The sequence below is a fragment of the Castor canadensis genome, chromosome 5 (genome assembly GCF_047511655.1).
Source record: "Castor canadensis chromosome 5, mCasCan1.hap1v2, whole genome shotgun sequence".
NCBI classification, from domain to species: Eukaryota; Metazoa; Chordata; class Mammalia; order Rodentia; family Castoridae; genus Castor; species Castor canadensis.
In genome coordinates this window covers 42,645,625-42,672,319 of record NC_133390.1, presented here as the reverse complement: position 1 = coordinate 42,672,319, position 26,695 = coordinate 42,645,625, and the positions used below count along the sequence as shown (strand labels likewise).

At 36.8% G+C, this 26,695-nt stretch overlaps 1 protein-coding gene across 1 annotated transcript in view; it reads left to right on the top strand.

Moving 5' to 3' along the window:
* Pros1 (protein S) overlaps positions 1 to 26,695 on the top strand; it is an 80,605-nt gene that overhangs the window by 6,848 nt on the left and 47,062 nt on the right. Inside the window, exons 2-3 of the mRNA XM_020183693.2 lie at positions 17,197 to 17,354; positions 19,999 to 20,023. Of these exons, the coding sequence (XP_020039282.2) occupies positions 17,197 to 17,354; positions 19,999 to 20,023 (183 nt within the window). The remainder of the gene's footprint in view (positions 1 to 17,196; positions 17,355 to 19,998; positions 20,024 to 26,695) is intronic.

Here is a 26,695-nt window from a genome sequence, read left to right as displayed (position 1 = left end):
TTCATTAAAGTAATATGGATATGAATCAATTCGGGTTGTAATACATATGTGCATGGAAGCAAAGCTAGGAATCTTTCTGTATAACTATGTTTATCTCATCTAGCAAAAATGCTATGTCTTTTTTATTATCTCTTATGTTTGCTCTTCAACAAAATTGGAGAAAAGGGCAGAACAGGTTCTGCCTGGAAGCGAGGGGGGTAGGGGATGGGGGGAGAAATAGCCCAAACAATGTATGTACATATGAATAAATTGATTAAAAAAAAAGACTGGGACCAAATTAAAAAAACATTTTTATTAATATATAATAGTTGTACAAGGGGTTCCATTGTGACATTTCCATATATGCCTACAATGCACTGTGGTTTGGTTCAGCCCTCCATTATTCTTTCTGATCCTCCCTCCCCTTTTTCAAATGACTGACAGGTTTCAATATTCCATATTCATGCATATATAGAAAATGCGTCAACCATATTTACCATCCTTTGTACTCTCTTCATTTACCCTCCCCCTCCTTCTAGCTCCTCCTCATAGCATGAGCTGATTTACATTCCTGTCCTTTATTGTTTAAGCTTCTGTTCATTGTTCTATAGGGTTTTAATTTGATATTTTATCTGTAAATATATTGTACTTAAATCAGTCTAGCAACCTCTATTAGTTTTCCCTACCATTTTCCCCCTTTCCCTTATTGTTCAACAGTTCTTAGTGTGTTTCATTGTTCCTACACAGATGCTATGTATTATTTTAAAGGGTATATTCATGACTTCTTCAGTAAGTGGAAGAGGGGAGAGTGAGGCTCCAAATGCTTTGTTATTTTGAAGTTGTATCATTAATCTAATGCTTATTCAATTTTTTGTTGGGGAGTAGGTCTTACCATGTGCTCAGGCTAGCCTCAAACTCATGATTCTCCTGTCTCAGCCTCCTGAATAGCTGGGAAGCATATGCCACTGTGGCTGGTTTTGATATTCTTAGGAGCAGTTGATTAAAACTGTATCATGTTATGTCTTTGGTTCAGCACTTTGTAGGTCCTCTAAATACAGCATAATATATTTCTCACTAGCTCTGGAAAATGTTCTTCTTTAACTTATATGATAGTTTCTTTTCTCCATATACTCTGTTCTTTGTAGAACTTCTCCAGGTAGATCCTTCATGACTTTGACTCTCATATGTGTGTGTGTGTGTGTGTGTATACATGTATATATATGTATATATATAATTTTTTTTCCAGTGGGACTGGGGTTTGAATTACGGGCTTCATAATTGCTAGGCAGACATTTGAGCCACACTGCCAGCCTTTTTTTGTGTTGCATATTTTCAAGACAGGTTCTCGTAAACTGTTTGCCCTGGCTGGCTTCAAACCCTGATCCTTTTGATCTCTGCCTTATGAGTAGCTAAGATTACTGGCATGAGCCACTGGCAACTACCTGACTCTTATATTTTCTATCTCTGAATTTTTTTCTAGATTCCTGAAAGTTTCTTCAATATTTTTTCCAGCAGTTCTTATTTTGACAATCATATTGCAAATTTTTTGAATATTTTCTTCTTTCATGAATGCAGCATTTTCTTAAATCATTTGAAGATATTTATGTTTTAAAAAGTTTTAAAAGCCAGGCATCAGGGGCTCATGCCTTTAATCCTAGCTACTCTGCAGGCAGAAATCAGGAGGATTGAAATTCAAAGCCAGCCCAGGCAAATAGTTCACGAGACCCTGTCTTAAAAATACCCAACACCAGAAGGAACTAGGTAGAATGGCTCAAGTGGTAGAGCACTGCCTTGCAAGCACAAGGCCTTGAATTCTAAATCCCAGTACCGCATCCGAAAAAGTTTTAAAAAGTTCTCTATTCTGAAGTATGCATCAGTTTTCTTGGTCTTTCTTTTTCATGTTTTTGGAAGATGTTAAATTCCTTCTCCTTATTTTTCATTATTTTTGGTTATTTCTTCATATTAAAACAACATACTGTGTTGGTTTTAGGTGGCAGATATGGATTTCATCTGCTGTTACATATGTTGATCTAGTTTCTTACTAGTCTTTCGTGCAAATGCTAGTTAGGAAGTTCTATTGTATTATTTACTAGGTGGTTCACTCATACAATTAAAGTTTTTTTGGGCATACTCTCAGTAGGCTGTTTCATGTACATCAGAATGGGAAACCAGTGCTGCTGTGTCATTGATGGAATTTTAAACCAATCCCTCACTTCCAGTTGCCTTTCTCCCATTCTTCTGTTAATTCTTATAAGAGTCCTTTTGAGGCTTCATTACTCCAAAGTATCCTGGCTTTCACTGTAATACTGAGTGTGTATATTGGATCAAGTCAGCCTCTCCTTTGTTTATTCACCAATGATTTTTTTTTTTTGTGGTGGAGCTATGGTTTAAACTCAGTGCTTCATGCTTGCTAGGCAGGTACTCTACCACTTGAGCTACACCTTTAGTCCCTCACCAACAGTTTTCCAGTTTGGAGAACTTATTGAAATTGCTTAGCTAAAAATAGCTCTTCTTATCTCAACAGTTATATGTTATTCCTTTTCTTTTTCATAAATTCTCTTACTATCATTTTTAATATGGTCTTAGAGGAAGAATATATAAATATTCTCTTGTAAATATGTAAAAATTCTCCTGTTAGTTGTAAATATTACTTGTTATATCTTTAAGGAGCAACTAGAAATAATCACTAACTTCCTTGCTTTGTATATTAGTCTATTTGGACAGCTATAACCAAATACCATAGACTAAAACCATAGAAACTTATTTTCTTGTTGTTCTGGAGGCTGGAAAGTCCAGTATCAAAAGTTCTGCACAATTCCATTTTTGATGTGGGTTTATTTCTTGGCATGCAGATAGCTGCCTTCTCATTGTATTCTTAACACAGTATGTGAATACATATGGTATGACCTTCCCTTGGTGTGTGCACAAGGAGAGAAAGGGTAAGAGAGCCATTCTTGTAGCTCATAAAAGGCACTAATCTGTGGAATTAGCCCCTACCCATATAACCTTAATTACTTCCTAGAGCCTATCTCCAATTATAGCCACAGTAAGGATCAGACCTTCATCATATGAATTTTTTGTGGGGCACAAATATTCAGTGAATAACTTCTGCTCCTGGCCCACCCAAATTTATGTCCCTGTAAGAAAAATACATCATTCCATCTCAAACAGCATCAAAGGTCTTAACTCATTTTCTCAGCAGAGATGAATGGCAGGTTCTTGGTCTTGCTGAAGAAACAATTCAGGGAAAGACACAGAGAGGAGATGTAACATGGCAGGATTTATTGAAACAAATAAAAAGGTGAGCTTTATTGAAGCAAAGCAAAAGTATGCCCTCAAAAAAGACTGAGAGAGGGCATCCCAACCAAGTAGTTCCCTGAACTACTGAATCCTTGATACTTTTGGGGTTAGGGTTTAATAATTATAAGGATATACATCATTGTGTAGATGTCTGAGAAATGGAAGGGATTTCTAAGAATCAGGGGATAGGAAGTGACTTACCCAATGAAGTGACCTCAGAGCCAAGATGGCAATTTGAGGAGCAATGCATGCATTTATAACAAGATGTAGTATGTGAGGTCTTTGGCTAACTTTTAGAGTTGGGGAAGTTCCTGTTGGGGGACTGTTGACCAGTGTACCAAAAAGTATCCTAAATCATGGTCAATCATTATACCAGGACAATGGTGGAGCAGAATGTTTTGCTAAATGTGCTCAGATATGGTGCTATATCTGCTCATCAGTTCTTTCTGCTTTATTGTTCCCTTTCTGTCTGCCTGTCTACCTCATCTCAATTCAACCCTCAAGGAATATGGACACTTTTAAACTTATATGGGGAGAAATAGAAGAAGATGCCTTTCTCTGTAGCTTCTCTGAGCTGAAAATGGTCATAGATTCTACCTATGAGGTGCATTTTCCTTGTGAACTAATTTGGTGAGTTGGAGCCAGCCAAAGATTAAAAGGTAGTAATAACTTGCTCTGTGGACTATAGCCTAACACCTGTTCCTCTGGAACAGTTGCCAGAGGAATTGATGGAGGAGGTGGTTGGAAATTTTGATTATTAACTATAAGTAGAGCCCTTTTTAATCTGGAAGATATAAATGAGTTTAGGCACTTTAAAACAATAAAGCCAAGAATCAATGTTACATGTATTAAATTTAGGAGTCTCAAGAGCAGGAGGAGACATCTAAAGCTGAATAATCCCAGAGATGTCCATCTTTTAGAAGTCCACAGGTGAGTTGCTCAATCTAGTAATCTTTCATATTATCTTGAACCAGGCCATATTTTTTAACATAGAAATAACAGTCTTCCTGGAGGAAGAAGACAATACTACCCCAAGCTGCTGTAAGCATGTCTAAGGCTCAGTGGTTCTGAAAGACAACTCTTGCTGAGTAGTTAATCTGGTCTTTTAAAGCAGATAGTGCCTCAGCAGTCTCCTGAATGATGAGGCTGAACTCCTTTGAGAGATAGAACTATACCTCTGACACTGAAACTGTTCCTGCCACTCCTATAGAAATTCATGCTAAGAAGCACGGTGAAGTCATAGGAAGGAAGATAGGAATGTTTTCCAGGATCAAATAAGAGGAGGGAAAAAATGTGCCAAAGAACAGATTAACCAAGTGTTGAAGTAGAATAAATTTTTTGGCCTTGGGGGAGTAAGACAGAAAATTTGATAGTAATTATAGTTCTCAGAGCCATTATATCCCAGTTGCCAGAAGAATTTATGACAAAAGCATGATTGTTGGCCCACTTGTCATTCTTGTTAAGGGATAGTCATGTTTGTGCAAGAAATGTGGTATTTGAGCATTCTGACAGTGAAGATTCACTAGGTGAGGATACAGCAGGTGAGGATCCCAATGCATTTTCCTTTATTGAGTACTAAGACAGTTGAGCTAAACAGATAATAATTTTGTATCACTGAAGATTGTTGACTGAAAAAATAAGAACAGTCTACTGGCGATTGCCTATCACAGTACCCATATGAGACAGGAGTGTCATGATGGGCCTTATTTAAGTGTGCAACAGGCCTTAGATTGTTGAAGAAGGCAGATATATAATGAAAAATTGAGGAGCCAGTACTATTTAATCAGAGAGTAATGTTTTCATTAGTTTCTTTCAGTAACTGTAAAGCCTTTCCTTGAGTTTGATTTGATTTTAGACAGAAAGGAAAAGAAGAATTGCTGGTGAGTCTTATTCCAGAATAGATAGTCCTGGTGATGGTTTGATTTGAGGATTTAGGGTCTTGGGAATCTTAATCTAAATTTCTTGTGGCAATTCATTAGGCCCTAGAATCACCTGCCAAAGGTTGGAGCCAAATACAAGTTCAGAATGAGCTTAGAGAGAATTTAGGGACCAACTCTGTGCCAGGCCTGGAATGCCACATAGGTTTTATCTGGATAGGACCCAACACAGATCCAACAGGAGGCCTTACACTGTTTAGGAAAGAATGTGCCAAACTAGATGGAGCAAAGGATATATGAAAGCAAAAGGTAGAGGTGAGGATAAACCAAAGAACAAGAAGCCCATTCATGGTTTATGAAGTCTGATTGTTAGGAGTTGAATAAGAAAAGTAATTTAATCCCTCAGAAAGCAAGCATAGATGGACAAGGCAGTAGATAAGAAGCATAATTATACTGCAGATTAGGAAGAATATAATACATCTATCCCCTTTTTGCATTTCACTTCTCTGTGAAGGAAGTTAATGGCTGTTCTTTGAAGAGCAGCTTGAAGTCTTTGGTTGATTCACAGATCCAGGAAGCATCAGGATCTAGTTCTGGAAAGTATTGTTTGACCTGAGACAAGTGAACACAACTATGGAGGTATCTTACAACAGCCATTGGGGTGCTCAAAGTGATGTTTACTCCCAAATGTTATTTGACACTGTATAACTTGAAAGGGACCAAATCTTAAGGCCGAATTGGAGATTTATGGGTATTATGATCAAGTGTTGGTTACCTGATTGCTGTATTGCTTATTGTACCAGTACCAAGTTAATGTCATGTTGAATTAAGGTCTGTGTCCCTGGGTCTACCAGGAAGTTGGAAAGGTCTTATATAAGTCATCGCAAAGGGACTGAGATGTATATAGTCCTAGGGACAATTCTTACCCTCTGAAAGGGATGGACAGCATTTTAAGCTGTGGTTCTGTGGTTTTATGGCATTCCTTGGCTAATGTTTTCTGCAGGGTCTGGTTTTCTCATGCCACCTGCCCAGAGGATTGAGGCCTCCAGGCTGAGTATGTAAGTAATAGATCATGATCCTCAGTGACTTGGGCCAGTGACTGCATGGTATAAGGCAGACTGATTGTTACTATATAGAGTTCTTATTAGCTGAAATCTAGTATAATTTCTTTGAGTAAGCATTTGACCTTTTCAGTACAGATTAGGAAGGCTTTGACATATCCTATGACTATGTCAATAAACACTAAAAGATATTCATATTCTACACAAGGAGGAACCTGAGTAAAATTCAATTGCCAGTATTCGCTCAGAAAGGTTCCTCTCCTCTGTACAGATTGTAACAGGGGAGGAGGTTTAGAAGAATTCCCTGTAGTATCAATCTGACATAATGCACAGGTGCAGGTCACCTGTTTGATGGTATCTTGTATTTCTTGTTCAGAGATGAATCCCCTGTTAATTGGGAGAGGGCAACTTGGCCCAGATGCAGAAATCATGTATGCTGTTTGTAACCTTTCCTTGGAGGGATTGGGAAAGTAAGAGGATCTTTTCTTTTTCTAGATTATATTCTTGAGCAATATATACAGGCTTTGTTGGTAAACCCAAACTAGAGGGGAAAAGGTCTATTTTCTCATTTCCAGGTTTAAGTGAAAGAGCTACTGTGTTGGCAGCCCTGCCAAATGCAAAGTTTTCCTGTATTATCTCTGAGCTGCCTCTTTGAAGCCCTAGAGAGTGGGCATCTCTACTTCCTGAGGACCTTGGACTGCCTGAAGTAAGCCCAGAATTTCAGGGCCATATTTAATGGGAGAGTTTTTACAGTTTCAAAATCCTCCCTCTTTCCAGATATCCACATGGGACTGTAAAACTACAAAGACATATTAGAGTCAGTATAAACATATTTGCTTCTTGTTCTTTACCATTTTGAGGGCCTGAGTAAGGGCAAGTTTCCTGGTAAAGGTCTTGATTCCATAGTTTGATTAGCGTCGCCCACTGAGTGGCCTGCATGTCGTTGGCCTTTCTTTATAAAGCTACTCCCATCAGTGAATCAGATTAAGCCTGGATTTGCAAAGGTTGGTCCTTTAGATCTGGCCTGCTGGAGTATACATGTTCTATAGTTTCTATGTAAGAGTGAGTACAGGGCAGTAGAGAGGCTGAATTGAGTTTTTGACACACATTAAGAATAATATCTGAGCTAGGCAGATATTACAGGTGGCTCACACCTGTAATTGTAGTTACTTGGGAGACTGAGATCAGTAGGATCAAGGTTGGAGGCCTGCCCAAGCAAATAGTTCACTAGACCTCATTTCCAAAAATAATCAGAGCAAAATGGACAAGAGGTATAGCTCAAGTGGTACAGTGCCTGCTTTGCAGTATAAAGCACTGAGTTCTAACCCCAGTTCCACTAAAAAAAAAAAAATAGAGTAATGTGTAGAGTGTCCCGATAATTACTCAGTCTACCACCAATCATTCATTGATGGCCCATGGCTTCCAATACAATTTGAACCTTATGTGAAGTTAAAATTTCTAAAGTTTTCCCCAAAGTCAATTTGATAGCCTCCTCTACCTTTAAGGCAGTGATGGCAACTATCCCCAAGCATCTATGCCATCCCTGTGCTACCAAGTTCAGTTGTTTGAGGAAGTAAGCTATGGGTCAAAAGATGTATTCCCAGGGTAATTCCTTGTTTTTGTTCAATAAATAAACAGAAAGGCTTTTCTTTTTTTGGCAGTCCCAGGCAGAGCTCAAGAGCTCCTTTCATTTGTTTTAGGGGTCTTTGTTTCCCTCACTTCTAGGACTTAAAAGAAAAGGTTTGGGAAAAGCTCAAAAGTTTGGAATTGAGATTCTATACAATCCCACCATTCCCAGAAATGTTTTTGATTGTTCCTTAGTTTGGGGGTGGGAATGTTTAAGAGAGAGGGATCTCTTGCCTAGAGTTAAGGTGAAATTCACATAACAGTCTTACTGCGTAGTGATTTGAGCTTTCAGAGGTGAGACTTTATATCCTGTGGCTGCAAAGAAGTTTAGTACTGACAATAGTATTTATTTAGTAGACCTGTTTTGAGGGGCTACAAAAAAGGAGGTAATCTACATATTATATAAGGCTCCCTTTGTTTGTTTGAGCTCCCTAAGTTCTCTTACTAGAGCATTACCAATGATGTGAGGACTGTCTCAGAATCCTTGGGGAGGATGGTCCAAGTTAGCGGTTGGATAATTTTTATTGACTACCTTGTGGGATGCATTCTTTTTCAATAGTTGCTTCCAGCAATGCATCCACAAGGTAGTTAATAAGAATTGATTGGGGAACCCAGACCACCTGTAAGAGACAAAGCAATGGGCAGGAAGGTAGTAAATTTGACTGACATGTTCCTCCTGCAGGAATCCCAAAAGAAAATGAAGGAAGTCTAGCATGCTTGTCCTTGTCATTGTGGGGGAGTGATCCTGACCCTGCCAATTTCAGGATCCTGGAGTCCATACTCTGACTCAGTGGTGGCCACTCTGGAATGATGATCCCTCCTGGGTTCTCCTGGAAAGGCCAGAGTGAAGTGCCCCAGACTTACCATCCTTCCTTATCCATGATCTCCTGAGATCCCAGGACCCCCCTTGGAAATCCATCTCTGCAGCTGAAATGTTAGTGTCACTAGAGAAAGAATTCAACCCTTGGGAACGTTGTTCCTGTCTCTTGTTAAGTGTGGACCTCTTGGCATTTATAATAAATCCAAGTTAAACTAAATGAGGTGGTGCCACAATTTTGCACATGGTGGCAAGAAATCAGATGATACGTAAGACAGGCATATGAGAAGAAATGATCATTCCTTGCGTCTTTTAACGGGAAATAAAATGATTGAAACAAAGTATTCAAATGTTTAGTTCAAATAAAGTGTTGCCCTACATGGAAATGTTTGCTGCTGTGGCAAAAAAAGTAAAAGTAATTATATAGCTCCTCCCCCACGACCATGGAAACAGTAGTAAAATAGGTATGAGATGAATAGTCTGATGTAAGACAAGGTGGACTATGATCCATACAGAAGACTTGAGGTGGTTCGGAAAAAAACAAGATCAAAACCTGACAGGAAACCTAACAAGAGAAGCTGCAGAGATTGGGTATAGATGATTTTCACAGTGTTCCCGCATTGTTGCATAGAGGTTGACTTGTGCAGAGTGAGAAAGCCTAAAGCCAGTCTATCCAGGCTCCATGACCCTCTTATTCTGTCATGGGAGTCTGCATGGGACAAGCATCATAATGAAATGTAAATGCTAGATTCATGTCAAAAATATGAGACAGTTTAGCTTTAATTTCAGGGGAAAGAGAGAGGGGCAGAGGGGGAGGGTGGGGGAGGGAAGAGAAGAGAAGAGAGAGAGAGAGAAAAGAGAGAGAGAGAATCTCATCACCAAGAGGGCAAAGCAGGACAGTTGAAAATGCACTTACCAGCTTCTGAGAAGGGCAGTCATCTTGACCAGATCTGGTAACTCTTCAAGTATGTCCTTCCAGTATCACCAAAGAGATGTCAGCAGAAACAAATGGCAGATTCTTGGTCTTGCTGAAAATAGAATTCAGGGGTGGACACACAGAGGAGTCTTAACATGGCAGAGTTTTTTGAAGTAAATGGGAAGGCAAGATTTACTGAATCAAAGCCAAAGTACACCCTTAAAGATTAGAGGAGGGCAGCCCAACCAACCAATCAAGTGTTGGGTCTTTGACTTTTGCTATGGATAGGGTTTAATAATTACGCTAAGGATATGTACATAATTTTAGAGATTTCTGATAAAAAAGGGAATTTCCAAGAACTGGGGACAAGGAGTAGTTTACCTAATGAGGTGTCCTTAGAACCAAGATGGTGTGTTGAGGTGAACGGCATGCATGAAATTACATTAAGAATGAGGTGTACTGAATGTTGGTTTTGGCTATACTTTAGAGTCCCTGTTTGGGCACTGTTGGCAATGGACCAGGAAGTATCATTATTCATGGTGAACCATTATACCAGGACAATAGTAGTCAATCAACATACCAGGACAATGGTGGAGCAAGATTTTTGGCACAATGTGCTAAGACATGATACTGCACTCTTTCTTCAGTTCTTTTTGCTTTATTGTTCCCTTTCTGGCTACCTACCTCAAGTCAATTATAGCATCATCTCCAAACTCTAAAGTACATTATATCTTCTAAATATCATCGAAACTAAATATAAATGTGACTCAAGGTGAAATTCATTCTGAGAAAAAATTCTTCTCCATTTATGAACCTGTGATAGCAGAGAAGTTCCATGTTCTAAAAACAGTTGGATAAGAAAGAAAATAGAGGGGGTGAGATGATCAAAGTACATTATATACATATGGAATTATCACAATGAAATACCTTTGTACATTTAGTAAATGCTAGTAAAAGTTCACTTTCAATTGTTCATCATTAAAAAAAATACAGTACAATTGTGGGACAAGAATAGAATAGACATTCTTAATTCCAAAACCAGAGATATTGGAGGGAAGAAAGGAGTCCAAAAAGTAGCAAAGTAAATTCCATTAGAATGTGAGGCTTGAGAAAATCCTCTTTAGGTCTATGCTCTTCCTTCCAGGGCAAGGGGAATAGTGGTCCTGCCTCCAAGAGCCTTTGAGGGAGTGCTCTGCCTTCTGGACCAACTGGAATGGTGGCACTTTCCCTACTACCCTGCTGGGGGCATCTGGTTCTGAGTTTGTGCCCTCAAGACTCCATGTAGCTCTACCCTCAATAAAATCAATAGCTTGTGAAATTATAAGTGAGCCCTACCATGTGAGGAAGTAGCCTTGCTTAGGTTCTGTGATAGGAATGGAAGCCCAGATGATCTCTGAATTGTCTTCAGGGTCATTTTTCCATTTGCTTGAAAAATAACCTTATTCAAGGCCATCCTTCATTCCATCTCAATTTGTCTTGTTTCTTTTAGTCCAAGATGGCAGTATTTCTGCTAGTACAATCCAATTTCTGTTCTGTCTTCTTCAGTATAGATAGTTCATTGTATCTGTATTTCACATTCATATTAATCTCATTATCAAATGGTTCTTCAGCTACACACTTAAGTTCTCTTCAGAGGAATTTCCTCATTTTGGGGGGATATAGATAGACCAAGAAATTTCCATATCTTCAACTTCTGGTTTCTTTCTTCTTTTTTTTTTTAACAATTCTTTCTTCAATTCATTTCTCTGTGCTTTTCTTTAAGCAGTAAGAAAGCCTCAACATACTCCTTCAATACTTTGTTTAAAAGTCACCTCTGCTGAATAACCAAATTCATCACTCACAATTCTACAAAGGACTACATAACACAATTCAGCCAAGTTCTTTGCTAGGGTTGCCATTCATTATGGTTTCTAATACTCTGATCCATATTTCTGTCTGATATCTCACCAGAATGGCTCTTAAAAATCAATGTTTATACCAACATTATGATCATTATTATTTATGTAATGTCTGAGTAGATGAAGGCTTTCTCGCCAGCTTTCTTTTATTTCTTAGCCCTCACTGGAATTGCCTTAGTTTCTGTGCCATTATTCCCTTCATTGCTGTTTTCCAGCATGCATCTCAAAACTCTTCCAGCTTCTAACCATCACTCAGTTCCAAAGCCAGTTCCATATTTTTAGGTATTTGTGACAATAAAACCTTACCAAAATTTGTATTAGTCTCTGTGGGTTGCTATCACAACATGCCACAGACTTTTGACTTAAGTCATATAAATGTATTTTCTCACAGTTCTGGAGAATGGGAAGTCCAAGATCAAGGTTCTGAACAATTCAGCTTCAGGAGAGAGCTCCCTTCCTTGGTGCATGCATGTGGAGAGACAGAGGCCTCACCAGAATCACATGGTATCTCTTCTTATAAAAGGACTAATTCCATAGATCATGACCCCACCTGTATGATCTCATGTAACTTTAATCATTTCTTTAACAGACTCATCTCCAAATATAGTCACACTAGGTTTAAGGCTTCAACATATGCATTTCGGGGAACATAAACCTCTAGTTCATAAAACTTTGCCAAATAGAGCACAAATTGTTATTGTATCATTTTGCTTGCTATGGGAGGAGGTAAGCAGGTTCTGCACATTGTCTGTGGCTGCTCTTTTTCTTATTTTAAGGTGGACTTGATTTCTACATGTTAAGTGCCCCTTTCCTTAATGTTTGGATAATTTTCCTCCCCCCTGATTCTTTATCACAATCATTTTCTATCCTTTCCAATATAAATTATCATTTTTTCCACTATTATTTACATCTTACAGCTTTTTGGTGATTCAATGGCAAATTATGAAAGGCTGGTAGAAATTGTTGAATTATAAATACCTTCTCAATGATATACCCATATTACAAAAATCTCACTTTAAAAGTAAATAATATCCTAAGACTCAAAAGGGAGTCCACTGAGATCTGTAATTCTCTTAATTGGCAATGCCGAGGATTAAATTCAGGACCTCACACTTGCTAAGCACATACCCTACCACTGACCTACAACCCCAGCTCAACACTCAGAGTCCCTTTAAACTTCTAAGCACACTTCGTATATGCTTGCTTCAGAGATCTGAGGGAGACTAAAAGAAGTGAACTATTGCAGAATTAAGCCAACTTTTCCCTGCTGCTTTTAGTGTCCGAGAACTGTTTGCACATTGATTTTCTGCACATAAATACACATAAAAGGCCAGTGAGCCATCCTAACAAAATAGGTCAAATAGAAAAAAACCCAAACATTTCCTGTGTGTTAACTTCTTGGACTATGACGTAAAATCAGATGGTGTTTTGGTATCTTAGTGGGAAGGACAAGGGAATCCGACAGCATAAAAATCTTGCTGTAGTTATGAAAGAGACCTCCTGTTGTAACCTCATGATGTATAACTAGTTTGCAAACTAGCAGTCAAGAGAAGAAAAGAGGATTATAGAAAATTTCTTTTTCACACCTTGCCAAATTCTGAACTCTGATTTCCTTCAAATGAAGTATCTTCATTTATTACTCACCAAGAACAAACAAACTAAATAAAAGAAATGGCCAGTGTGATTTTTTCCCCTGGATAACAAGCTGGCTGTTCTGTCTTTTGAGTGGAAGTATTTGTCATTTGGGAGTGAATAACTAATATGTACTGCTTTTGCATCTATGGCTAAATCAAAGGCTTTAATTGTACAGAGACACTGGCAGAGTAATTATTTATCCTAAAGTAGGGCTGTAAATTAAAAGTTATAATTAAGCCCTGGAGTAAGTAGATGTCTATTTCACATCTGTTGTTGCTAAACAGTTCAGGCATTGTTCCTCTACTCATTCATTCATCTGTTCCAGAATAGGGGTCCATGGTCAACGTTTTAATGCCACCAGTGCCTTTTCTACTTCTGAATAAATGCCAGCCTTCACTCCTCTAATCCAAGTGCTTTAAAATTCATCTGTTTATATGTGACATGTAATTCAGATTATTTCTTGTTTTTCTTTCTTTTTCATGCTATATTTAAATCTGTACTTAGACCTATCTTATGATCTTTGATACTTTAAAAATATTTTTCATCAGCATATATATTGCTCAGTCCTATTGAAGGGTTTATCTATAGTTTACCTTTATAGAATTGGATTTTTTGCTGTTGTTTGGTTTGTTTTTTTGTTCTATTAGGGATTAAACCCAGGGTCACATACATGCTAGGCAAGTATGCAGAAAGCAGTACATAACAGTCATTCACTTCTGAAACATTTACCTCTCCATACCTGCCAAACAGAAATTCTATATGGTAGAAATACTCATGAAAAATTGAAATATTTTAGTCTGTGATAATTTTATTTTATTTATTTTTAAATTTTTTAATTCATTTATTAACATGTGCATACATTGTTTGGGTCATTTCTCCCCCCTCCCCTACCTTCTCCCTTTCCCCATACGCCCCTTGCTTCAGGTAGAACTTGTTCTGCCCTTATCTCTAATTTTGTTGAAGAGAAGACATAAGCAATAATGAGAAAGACAAAGCATTTTTGCTAGTTGAGATAAGGATAACTATACAGAGAGATTCCTAGCATTGCTTAAATGAACAAGTGTATTACAACTTGAATTGATTCATCTCTACCTGACCTTTTCACTAGTTCCTGATCCCCTTCCCATATTGACCTCTGTCACTTTAAGGTTTCTGTATTAGTTCCTCTGGAGTGGGGACATCAAACACTTTCATGTTTTGGGTTTCCTACCTATCCTCATACCTCCCATATGTGCTCTCCCCTTAGCATATGACCCAAGTCCTACAATATTGCTGTATTTGCCCTAGATCTAAAGCTAGCATATGAGGGAGAATATACGATTTTTGTTCTTCTGAGCCTGGCTAACCTCACTCAGAATGATGTTCTCCAGTTCCATCCATTTTCTTGCGAATGATAAGATTTCATTCTTCTTCATGGCTAAATAAAATTCCGTTGTGTATAAATACCACATTCTCTTAATCCATTCATCAGTAGTGGGGCATCTTGGCTGTTTCCATAACTTGGCTATGGTAAATAGCGCTGCAATAAACATGGGTGTGCAGGAGCCTCTGGAGTACCTGTGTCACATTCCTTTGGGTATATCCCCAGGAGTGGGATTGCTGGATCATATGGCAGATCTATGTTTAGAGTTTTAAGAAGCCTCCATATTTTTCTCCAGAGTGGTTGCACTAGCTTGCATTCCCAGCAGCAGTGTACGAGGGTCTTTTTCCCCACATCCTGGCCAACACCTATTGTTGTTGGTGTTTTTGATATGGCTGTTCTAACAGGGGTGAGGTGGACTCTTAGTGTGGTTTTGATTTGCATTTCCTTTATAGCTAGAGATGGGGTGAGCATTTTTTTATTTATTTTTTGTCCACTTGATTTTCTTCTTTTGAGAAGGTTCTGTTTAGTTCAGCCCATTTCTTTATTGGTTCATTGATTTTGAGGGAGTTTAGTTTTTTAAGTTCCCTGTATATTCTAGTTATTGGTCCTTTGTCTGATGTATAGCTGGCAAATATTTTATCCCACTCTGTGGGTGGTCTCTTCAGTTTAGAGAACACTTCTTTTGTTGTGCAGAAGCTTTTTAATTTTATGAAGTCCCATTTGTCCATCCTTTCTCTTAGATGCTGAGCTGCTGGGGTTCTATTAATGAATACCTTTCCTATGCCTATTACTTCCAGAGTATTCCCTGCTCTTTCCTGTACTAACATCTGAATTTCATGTCTGATATTTAGGTCCTTGATCCATTTTGAGTTGATACTAGTACAGGGTGATAAACATGGATCTAGTTTCAGTTTTTTACAGACAGATAACCATTTTTCCCAGCAATATTTGTTGAAGAGGCTGTCTTTTCTCCATTGTATATTTTTGGAGTCTGTGAAAAATAAGGTGGGCATAGCTGTGTGGATTCAATCCAGGTCCTCTGTTCTGTTCCACTGGTCTTCATATCTGTTTTTGTGCCAGTACCATGCTGTTTTTATTGCTATTGCTTTGTAATATAGTTTGAAGTCAGGTATTGTGATACCTCCAGCATTGCTTTTTCTGCTGAGTATTGCCTTGGCTATTCACGGTCACTTGTGTTCCCAAATGAACTTTAGGGTAGATTTTTCAATCTCTATGATGAATGTCATTGGGATTTTGATGGGAATTGAATTAAACATGTAGATTGCTTCTGGTAGTATAGCCATTTTTATTATGCTGATTCTAACAATCCATGAGCAAGAGAGATCTTTCTACCTTCTGTAGTCTTCCTCAATCTCTTTCTTCAGGTGTTTGTAGTTCTCCTTATAGAGGTCATTCACGTCCTTTGTTAAGTTTACTCCTAGGTATTTGATTTTTTTTGAGGCTATTGTAAATGGAATTGTTTCCATACATTCTTTCTCAGTTTGTTCATTATTGGTGTATAGAAAAGGTAATGATTTTTGTAAGTTGATTTTGTATGCTGCCACCTTGCTGTGTCTGGGAGTTTTTGGGTAGAGATTTTTGGGTCTTTAAGATATAGGATCATATTATCTGCAAATAAGGATATTTTGACAATTTCTTTACCTATTTGTATTCCTTTTATTTCTTCTTCTTGCCTAATTGCTCTGGCTAGGAATTCCAGGACTATGTTGAATAGGAGTGGGGATAGTGGGCACCCTTGTCTTGTTCCTGATTTTAGAGGAAATGGTTTCAGTTTTTCACCATTAAGTATGATGTTAGCTGTAGGTTTGTCATATATAGCCTTCACAATGTTGAGGTACTTTCCTTCTATTCCTAGTTTTCTTAGAGCTTTTATCATGAAGTGGTGTTGGATTTTGTTGAAGGCTTTTTCTGCACCTATTGAGATGATCAAGTGGTTTTCGTCTTTGATTCTATTAATGTGCTGTATTACATTTATAGATTTGTGTATGTTGAACCACCCCTGCATTCCGAGGATGAAGCCGACTTGGTCATGGTGGATGATCTTTCTGATGCGTTGTTGGATTTGGTTTGCCATTATTTTACTGATGTTCATTAAAGAGATTTGCCTATAGTTCTCCTTTTTGGAGGTGTCTTTGTCTGGTTTTGGGATGAGTGTAATACTGGCTTTATAAAATGAGTTAGACAGTGTTCCTTCCCTTTCTATTTCATGGAACAGTTTAAGGAGAGTTGGTATTAGTTTTTCTTTAAAGGTCTGATAGAATTCAGCAGAGAATCCATCAGGTCCTGGATGTTTCTTTTTTGGGAGACTCTTTATTGCTGTTTCAATTTCATTTTGTGTTATAGATCTATTCAGGTGATTAATTTCCTCTTGGTTCAATTTTGAATGGTCATAAGTATCTAGAAATCTGTCAATTTCTTCAAGATTTTCCAAATTTATTAGAATATTGGTTCTGAAAGTAGTCTCAGATGATGATTTCCTGGATTTCCATGGTGTTTGTTGTTATCTCCCCTTTTACATTTCTGATTTTACTGATTTCTAAACTCTTTTCTATGTATTTGCCGCATAATATTTACATACATGCAAATTTGATTAGCATATATATATAAATCATACAATTTATAGACAAAAATTTAACTTTTGTTGTTTAAAATAATTAGAAGGCAATGGAGGATTTATTTATATAAACTTACTTTTTCCTTTAGTTTTGTCAAGGCAACATGCTTCACAAGTCTTGGTTAGGAAACGTCGTGCAAATTCTTTGCTTGAAGAAACCAAAAAGGGTAATCTTGAAAGAGAATGCATTGAAGAACTGTGTAATAAAGAAGAAGCCAGGGAGGTCTTTGAGAATAACCCTGAAACGGTAAGACTACATGGAAACTGCCAAGTCTACACTGCTAGACATACAATTATAGACTAAATTGTTCCAACCTAAGTTCACTTGTGTTCCATTTTAATGATTTTCTATATTACATTCTACAGGCAAACACTTCAATTTCAGGAGGAAATACTTTTAAAGGAAAGTAGGTTTGTTAGGAAGACATTATTAACATTGACAACATGTTCTGACCAAAATATAATTCACTTATACCACATTATCAGTAAATAGTGTTGAGTTAATGGTTGTAAATATTTTTCCTAACCACAATATGTTCTATGGTATATTGAATGTAGAGGAGATATCTCAAGTATAATGTGTATGTGTTTGTCACTATGCTTCTTTTAAGTCTATCTCCACTCTCCTTCTCTCTCTCTCTCTCTCTCTCTCTCATTTTTGAGACATTGTCTTACTATGTAGCCCAGACTGATCTCAGACTTCTGTGTAGCCCAGTCTGACCTGGCACTCAAGATCCTCCTGCCTCAGCATCTATGACTTGTCCTGAGTGCTGGGATTATAGAGTAGCACCACCACTCATTGTCTATTTATTTTTAATGAGGCTCTAGAAACAGGGCCATCTCATCTGAGCATGTATTACAGTATTGTGCATACTCAGTGTACTTTATTTTTAATCTTTCAACCCTTGGAAAGCTTGTTGAACTAGCTTTATATCAGCAGTAATCTTTTGTGCATACAACTTTCCAAGTGAGTTCAGAAAATATATAATTATGAAGACCTCTAAATATCATACAGAAATATAGGACCCCTAGACCTTATCATTAATCCCTTCAATTTTTTAAAGAGAAGATTTCTCTAGCATGTACTGTAGGTAGAAGAGTATAAATAGTGTCTCAAAGAATTAATGTGACCTGGGAGTTCAAATCAGATAACCTACAGGGTTACCACCGATACTTTTCCCGAAATGAATTATGTAACCTAGAGTAAAAGAGGAAGAAAACATACACAGAGTACCTCTGCCATGGCTCCCAGTCCCATTAGAACTGATGCGTAGGTACCAGTTGTCTGTCATTAGAGTTAATCCAGAACTGTAGCAACTTGGGTTCTCTGGGGCTGCTCCTTGTGCCTCCACAGATTCTAAATTCAAAGAGGATTTTTCTCAAAGTACCCAAAGATCATTTTATTTTTTATTTATTTGGCAGTACTGGGATATGAACTCAGGGCCTCATGCTTGCTATGCAGGCACTCTACCCCCTGAGTTATTCCACCAGTCCCAAAGCTTAGTTTTTAATCTCTCCAGGATTGGATAAAAATGTTCCTCTCTGTTTTGTTGCTCTCCTTCAACAGTTATCAGCAATCTGCTATTTGTGTTTTGCCTATTTTTTTTAATCACATTCACTCTGTTTTGCTGGAATGTTTTAAGTCATGCCTGTGTGCTTGAGATATCATATTATTATATCACTCATGAATACTTGAGTGTATATTTCTAACATTCTAGGTACTTTCTTAGATTTTAGCCTTTAAGTAACAAAGAAATTGAGGTAGAATACCACAAGGGAAAGAAAAAAAACATGCTGGAGAAGAAAAACTCATTTATGCATTTCCTCACCACTAATTCCCACATTGGTTTTATTGACAGAAGAGAAAGAGATGGCAGAGAAAACAACAAAAAAATGAAGAAAAGTTGTTATTGCTTGTCATTCTCTACCTTCCCCCATTCTTGTCCACATCATAATCCCCTTTGTCCATATCCCCAGTATTCACCCTATACTTACCTCCTCACTGACTAGCCTAATATATTCCTTTTACCATCATAACATCATTCTTTGATCCCTTTTTGTGGTGGGTAATGCTCCTGGCTTTTCTCCTGGAGAAAACAGCACTGTTGTCTGTATTGCTCAGTTTAGGTAATTCTTTGCAAGCTAGTAGATATGTGATGTGAATGCTTATATGTGAGAGGAGGAAAGAGTGAGGACTTTGCACTGGAAGAAGGCATGTTCTGTATTCACTAAGCTGAAACACTGAGTATTTTGGTGCAAAAATTCTGGTTTTGCATGAAGTGTTTTGTTGCTATTAGTGCCACTGTTAGATACATTATTATTTAAGAATGCTTTTGTAGATGAGCCAGGGAGCTGTCAGAATTTTTAAAACATTTTTCCCTTTCATAAAATGCATTCCTCAGTCCAAATTCATGAATTACAAAGTTTTCTTACCCAGCCAATTTATAACTAAGATATTACACGGACATCAGATGATATAAATGTTCACTTTAGTTCACTTCAAATTATGTCACCGCTATTCATCATTGAATCCAATGTGTATAATCATCATGACATAAAATGTGTCAAATGTGTATCTAACCAGTGTGAAAAAATTGAAAAAATTTATTAAAAGGGGATATATATGATTATGTTTACCATCTTAAGTACAATCTGGTTTTATATTACAAGTTTTTGAAACATAATTTGATTAATCAATAGTGCTCTAAGCCTAGGCATATTGCTGATTTAGTAGTATTTATTCTTAGTATATTTTACTAAAGAAAAATTATAATGTGAAAATGTAATATGCAATGTATTTCTAATATAAAAACATATTATGAAAGTAAGTTCTAATTCTATAATGAAATTTAGGTTTGCTAATTTGTATTTTTTCTTTATTTGCTTTTCAGGATTATTTTTATCCAAAATACTTAGGTAAGTCCAAAGTATCTCAGTTGTATAATCTTCACCCATATAGCCCATCCAATATAATTTCATTCCCCTTGGGACTTAGATCTTTGCTGTCATTTTATTTAAGGACATGCAGACCAATTTGGAATGGTTCTTTAATTATCAGGTAGCATTTTAGCTTTTAAGCTTTTTCATTTTTGTGTCTTCCTCATAAAGTCTTTGGGCTGATGCTTAGTTATATTAGGCACCTGGAAATTCTCTATAAATATGAGTTTTCAATGAATGGTAAGATCTCTATACTCTGTAGATACTATGGTTTAGATAGTTATCATCTAGATGTTTGTAGAATCAGTAGTAATTTCTCTGTGACACCATGTTATCACTTCCTACAGTATTTCATCCATGTATGATTTGGATATGATTTTGAGCTCTAAAGGGATGGGGTAATAATTTCATACTCATCATAGATTAGATGATTTCAATTAAATACCAAATAAAGATAACAAGGTTCCAGTTTTTGTAAAGCAAATATAGAAATATTTTATATTATTACTTGGAGGAGTTGTCAGCATTTATAAATAATCAAAGTGGGGTATAATTTGTGAACATCTTTCTCATATGCTTTTCATGGCTCCAGAACACAGAAGCATGCTCTCCCTCCACCTCCAGATTCAGAATCTTTCTCATATAGGCATCTTTGACCCCATTCTCACCCCAGCCAACTTGAAATAAAAAGTAAATCCTTGAAAAATTAGAAGAATGGGTTGTGATACCCATTAATAACTATGCAGTTAGTTTACAGTTATTAATATAATCTTGTAAATAATTTCTGTTAAATTAATTTCTCTTTGAATTTGTGTTTGATGATTGTTTAGGTCTTTATTCTTTGCTTCTATTTGTTTTATTTTGTTTTGGGTACCAGTACAGCAATTCCAGGGGCCATCTTGAGGTGGGGAATATTTATGCCTTTCTCTAGGGAACCTTACGTTGAAATGATGTTGTGAACTTGTATTTATCCTTTAAGACAATTACCAGGCTAAGAGCCCAATACCACTGGATGCAAGACCTTTTTTTTAGAACCAGGTGTCCTTTTTTATAGCTCCATAAGTGATTACTCTTCCAGTTTTTAAGTGTACTTGATGGTCAGCATCTTAAATTTATAGCACATGCTGAGCTAGGAAGACTCAATTATTACAGTTCATCCTGTTAATAACTGTAAGAATCAGTTTGGTGATGGCTCTCTTTAGAGCACTTCAAGATCATAAATTATTTAACCTTTATGAGCTATAGTTTCTTCATTTGTCAAGTAGATAGAACTAATTCACCTAATCACTTTGCAGGAAGAAATAAAATGAGATAATATTTTCAAAACTCTTAGTAAAATGTTTTTTATGCTAGTCCTTCTTCATTTTTCTTCCCTGGCTTTTCTATTTTCATTTTCTTTACTTCTTTTCCCATTTCTTCCCTCTTCTAGCTATTAATGTCAATCTTCAACAATTTCCTTCAAATTTGGAAAGGAGTCACTATAAAAAATGAATTGTGAAGTGATGTTATTTGTGTTTCTAGATATAAAAGTGGAGCAAGATTTTCTAAAACCTTTTGCTGCCATATTACAAAAGGGTAATGGGATTAAGGTCTATAGCCTTAAAAAAAATCTCTTCTATTTAAAGTTACATGTCATCTCACTTCCTAAAATGAAACCAACAGATTTGCATTATTGAAGTGGGGAAAAGATAGACTACCAAAACTACTTCAGGTTCTGAGTTTTAGATAGGAATTTAAATATTTTGCAATAAAAACAAAGTATTTGGCCTTTTAAAATTACAAACTTGCATTAAAAATATTGTATTAACCTTGCTTCTTAGCCATGTAATGAGGCTCTGTTTCTGCAGAGAAATACTCCAAAAGATATATTCCCTTTATGAGGGAGTGCATTTGAATAAAGATAACAGCATTATGAGTTTTGGGAAAGTTCCCTAGATAAAATATTTTTCTTTTTTCCTTTTATCCCTCCCGATTTCCTCTTTTTCTGCCTCCACCCAACTTTCTCTTCTCTTTCCCCATCTTATTTGGCAGCATGATAGAAAACCAACCAACTAACACACCAGGACATGGGCTCTAGTTACAGACTTAAGATTTTTCTTGCTGTGTCAGATTAAGCAAGTTATTTAACTTTTCAAGTTCTGTGCTTTTACACGTTACACTATAACTATATATTTTCTGCCTTCAAGGCTCTTGGAATATCAAGTAAGTATATACAAGTAGACAGATCTTTGTTGCCGTATCAATCTTCAAATGTCAAGTATTATTTAATGAACACACCATATACAACAAAATGTATTTAATTATGATTAGTATTTAGACTCATATTTTATATTCTGGTCTTTATACATCAGTGTAAGTGTCAAATTCCACTGTCAAAAACAGAAAACAAAATCCTCTACTAAAGTTAAACTTTCTGTCATTTAATGTGTTATTCTATGGGCTCAGTGGTCCTAATTAGGAAAAAATTAGCCATATAATTCTGTCATTGATAATCCTAGCAGTAGTGTTGCTAGTCATGGCAACTCATGCAGAGATCTTCTTAGAATGAGGCAAGGTCACTGAGACCTTGTCACTTAGACACTTCAGCATATACTTTTGGACAATGCTTAGACTTAAAATCTCAGGCACGTGGAGAGCACGTCATATACATAAGCCATGTACTATCTTGAAAGCTTTCAATATATGAATTGAACTCAGGGCCTTGCGCTTGCAAGACCAGTGCTCCACCACTTGAGCAGTACCTCGTGATTCGTGAGTTTTGAATTGTGCTAGTGTCTTCCTTAAGAAACAAGTTAAATAATTCTACCACCTTTGAAAATATTTCCTGATAGAGTGGATAATATGGATGATTCTACTAATGGAAGAGAAACTTCCTGGGAGGACTGCTATACTCTGAGCCTAAATGTCAACATTAGAAATCATTTTAGTTTCTAGGTACTGCCAAGTTGGTAAATTAATCCAGACTGCTGACTTCATCCCTTCAAGTCATCTCTAGAGAAACAATAGGATTCCAGGAACTAATAACAAAATAAAACTTTGTAATAACAAGAAGTAGCCTGAAGGCTCGTTTAACCTGGTATGGAATCAGATCTGGGGTGCTGACTGCTAAGGCAGCAGAAAGAGGACAGACAGGAGGATTTAAAAAACAACCTAAGCTTTCAAATCAAGGAAACAAAAAGTACAACAAAGCAACCTCAAGTAATAGGAAATAAAGAAATGAAAACAATGATAGAAATAAGTGAAATAAAAACAGAATAGAGGATTAAAAAAGAAAAGTCCCATTCTTTGAAAAAGTTTGTAAGTTTGACCGACTTCTGCCAAGAATAACCAAGGAAGGAACCAAAAGAGAATGGAGAAATGATGGAGAAATGCTAATACACAAAGTACATAGTACAGGGTACAAAGGGGAAGTATTCCAAACCCACATAGATTAAAAAGATAATCATAAAGTATTCCAAACACACAAAGCCCTTAATTCAAACTCCAGAACCCTCCCCAGCATACACACCAAAATCTGGGTCCCTAATTACCACCAAGTTAAAGGTGGATTATAGGGGAAATAAGCACAAAATATTAAAGTAAAACTATGAAATTAAAGAAAAAACATGGGAGAATATCTTTTTGATACATCAACATGGAGAAAACCTTCATAAGCACAAATATGAAGACAAAATGACAAAATAACTGAGTACAACAAATGTTATTAAAATAAAATTAAAAACTCTTACAGAATAGAGATGAAAAGTAAGGTTAATAGATAGTTGGCAGGGGCTGAGGGTGTGGCTTGGTGATAGAATACTTGCCTACCATGTGCAAGTGCCTTGGCAGAGAGAGGGAAGGGGAGAGAGAGAGAGATGGTAAAATTTTTGCAACTCCACAAGAACAATAAAATAGTGAAAGCAGAGAAACGATTAAAAATGGGGAATTTTCAGAAGTGGAAACTCCCAAATTGTAAAAAACAAAAAAGGCATGAAGATATGACCCATCTCAATAGAAATCAGAAAAATAAAATGAGATCTTACTGAATTACTTATTAGCTTAGCAAACATTAGAAAGATAATACCAACCTTTTTGCTGTGTTGGTGTAGCCATTAAATGCATGCCTTATTTATGAGCCCATAATCCCACCCCTAGGTATCTAGTCATATATATATAGTGGTACTAGGAACCCAGGGCCTCAAGCATGCTAGGAAAGTGCTCAACTACTTGAGCTACATCCCCAGCCCTTTTGTTTTATATTCTGTTTTGAGACAGGGTTTCTCCTAACTTTGGCTGGGTAGGGCCTTGAATTCAAGATTCTTCTGCCTCTGCCTCCCAAGAATCTTGAATTTCAGGTGTATGACATCATGCCAAGCATACACACACACACACACACACACCACATATTTGTTTGTATGTATTTTTTTTAACAAAAGCAACTAATGGACTTTTCAAAGTCCAGTGATAATAATAATGTACCATCAAAGGAGGAGTATGAATATTTCAGCCTTGTTAATATCAACACAAGGAAACACTGAGGTTTTATGTGGTTATCTGTTCTGCAATTTAAAGGCTGAAAGGTACAAAGGAGTTATTTGTAGAAAAGAGAAACTTGGCTGACTTTGGCTCTACTATAATCCTAATGCCATCTTTGGTTAGGTAGCAATGGCTGAACTACATTTTTAGACTTAAAGCATCAAAGTAGCTTAGACAGTAATGCCTGTAGGATATAGCAAAAGGAAACCAAATAGTTTGGTCCTTGATAAAATCAATAGTTAAAAAAAGCAAAAGTTTCATGTAGGATTCATGACAACCTGGAACTAAAACCTGTTCTTATGATGTTCTGTCTTGATCACTGTATCTTCTTCTGAAAGTGTCTGTTTTTTAGCTTTTTCTCCTTGGCGGTACCAATTTCTTTTTCTAACGTGGTTTCTTATGTGAGCTTCTGATTTAGACCACAAAACCTGAGACAATCTCTCCCCAACTCTTACTTTCCTACTGACTATCCTCAATTTCCTTCATTTCTGTTGACTATCCTCAATTTCTTTCATTTCAGTAGGACACAATGAAGTTGAGAGTTTTGTATTGCACTTCATGGACTAGCCATGCAGCTGGTGTCCACACTATAAACCCAATTGCACTTTTCATTTAAAATATTATCACATAAATTAACATATACCTATTAGGTGCCTTATGGATTAAGCCTACTGTGAGTCTGGCCTGTGGTCCTACTAAGCATGTGAAACACTTCATATGAACCTCTAGCCACAGCGCTTGGAAACTTTGGCTATTATTCATTATCAAATTTACCCAGGGTTGTAAAATGAGTTTTTCTCAAAAACCTTGATCTTAATGAAATCTACAAACTGGTAATCTGGGAGTGGGCCATTCAAGAGGAGCAAAAAGTTAACCAAATACAAGAATACTCAAGGTCTAAAGCTGCTTGGGTTTCTTGCGGGTTCAAAAAGACCATGATAATGTAAAGTATTATTTCTATGGCAAAATATTCTAACCCATCATGGTATGGTGGATGATGAATCCTACAAGTTATCTATGTCCCAATCCTCAATATCTGTAAATGGTACCTTATACTGTAAAAGGGACTTTGCAGGTATTATTAAGGTGTTATTTCTTATTTTACTAGCAATATATATGCCAGATTGCTGTATTTACTTTTATAAAAAAAAGAATGCAGTAAAACTGCTCTGTGATACTAAGGAATTATACAAATATTATTGTATTAGTTTCTATGCAACACTGCAGCAACTAGAAACACTAACTCCTATTGACTTAATTTATACATCCTAAATCAGATTGTGTTCCTCAGGTTTGCGGGTTTCTCTGCTTCCAGTTTAAATTTCTTCAGAAAGAAGTGGCCATAAATCCATGTTTCATGTTTCTGGTATTTGTTTCAATCTTGGTTGTAAATTTTTAATTTTTCATAAAGGTAGATAGACTATCACAATGAAAATGCAACTTGCATGAACTACTAATGACAATGAGTCTGAAAGAAAAGCATTAAGTAAAGGAAAGAGACATAAGAGACATAAGAAATGAAACCCAAGCCAGTGCAGCAAGCAGAGTGGGCTCTAGTAGAGAACTATCAAACATGGAAGATTTAGCCCTAAACTAGAAATAGTGGTACAGGCCTTTAATCCCAGCACTGAAGAGGCTGAGGCAGGAGGATCGTGAGTTCAGGGATAGCCTGGGCTACATAACAAGATGTGATCTAAAAAATAGAAAGAAATAGAGAGGGGGGGAAGAGGGGGAGGGAGAGGAGGAGTGAGGAAGGAAGGAAGGAAGGAAGGAAAGAAGGAAGGAAGGAAGGAAGTCTATCTGTGATACATCCTGCAAAAACCAAAGGGAAGAATTCTCTCTCATGTAAAGTTTATATTTCAGCCTCAAGATGGTCTGAAGACCTATCAGGTAACACCAATGACTCCCCAAAATACCAATGCTTTCTTCCTTTTTTATTAAATATTTTTATTAACATATAATAGTTGTAAAGGGGAATATATTGTGACATTTATAGATGTACTTACAATACATCTTAATTAGATTCACCCCTCCATTGTTCTCCCTCATTCCTCCTCTCCGCTTCTTAGAACAATTCCAACAGGTTTCATTGTTCCATTTTCACACACGAATGTGAAATATATCCCCATATTCGTC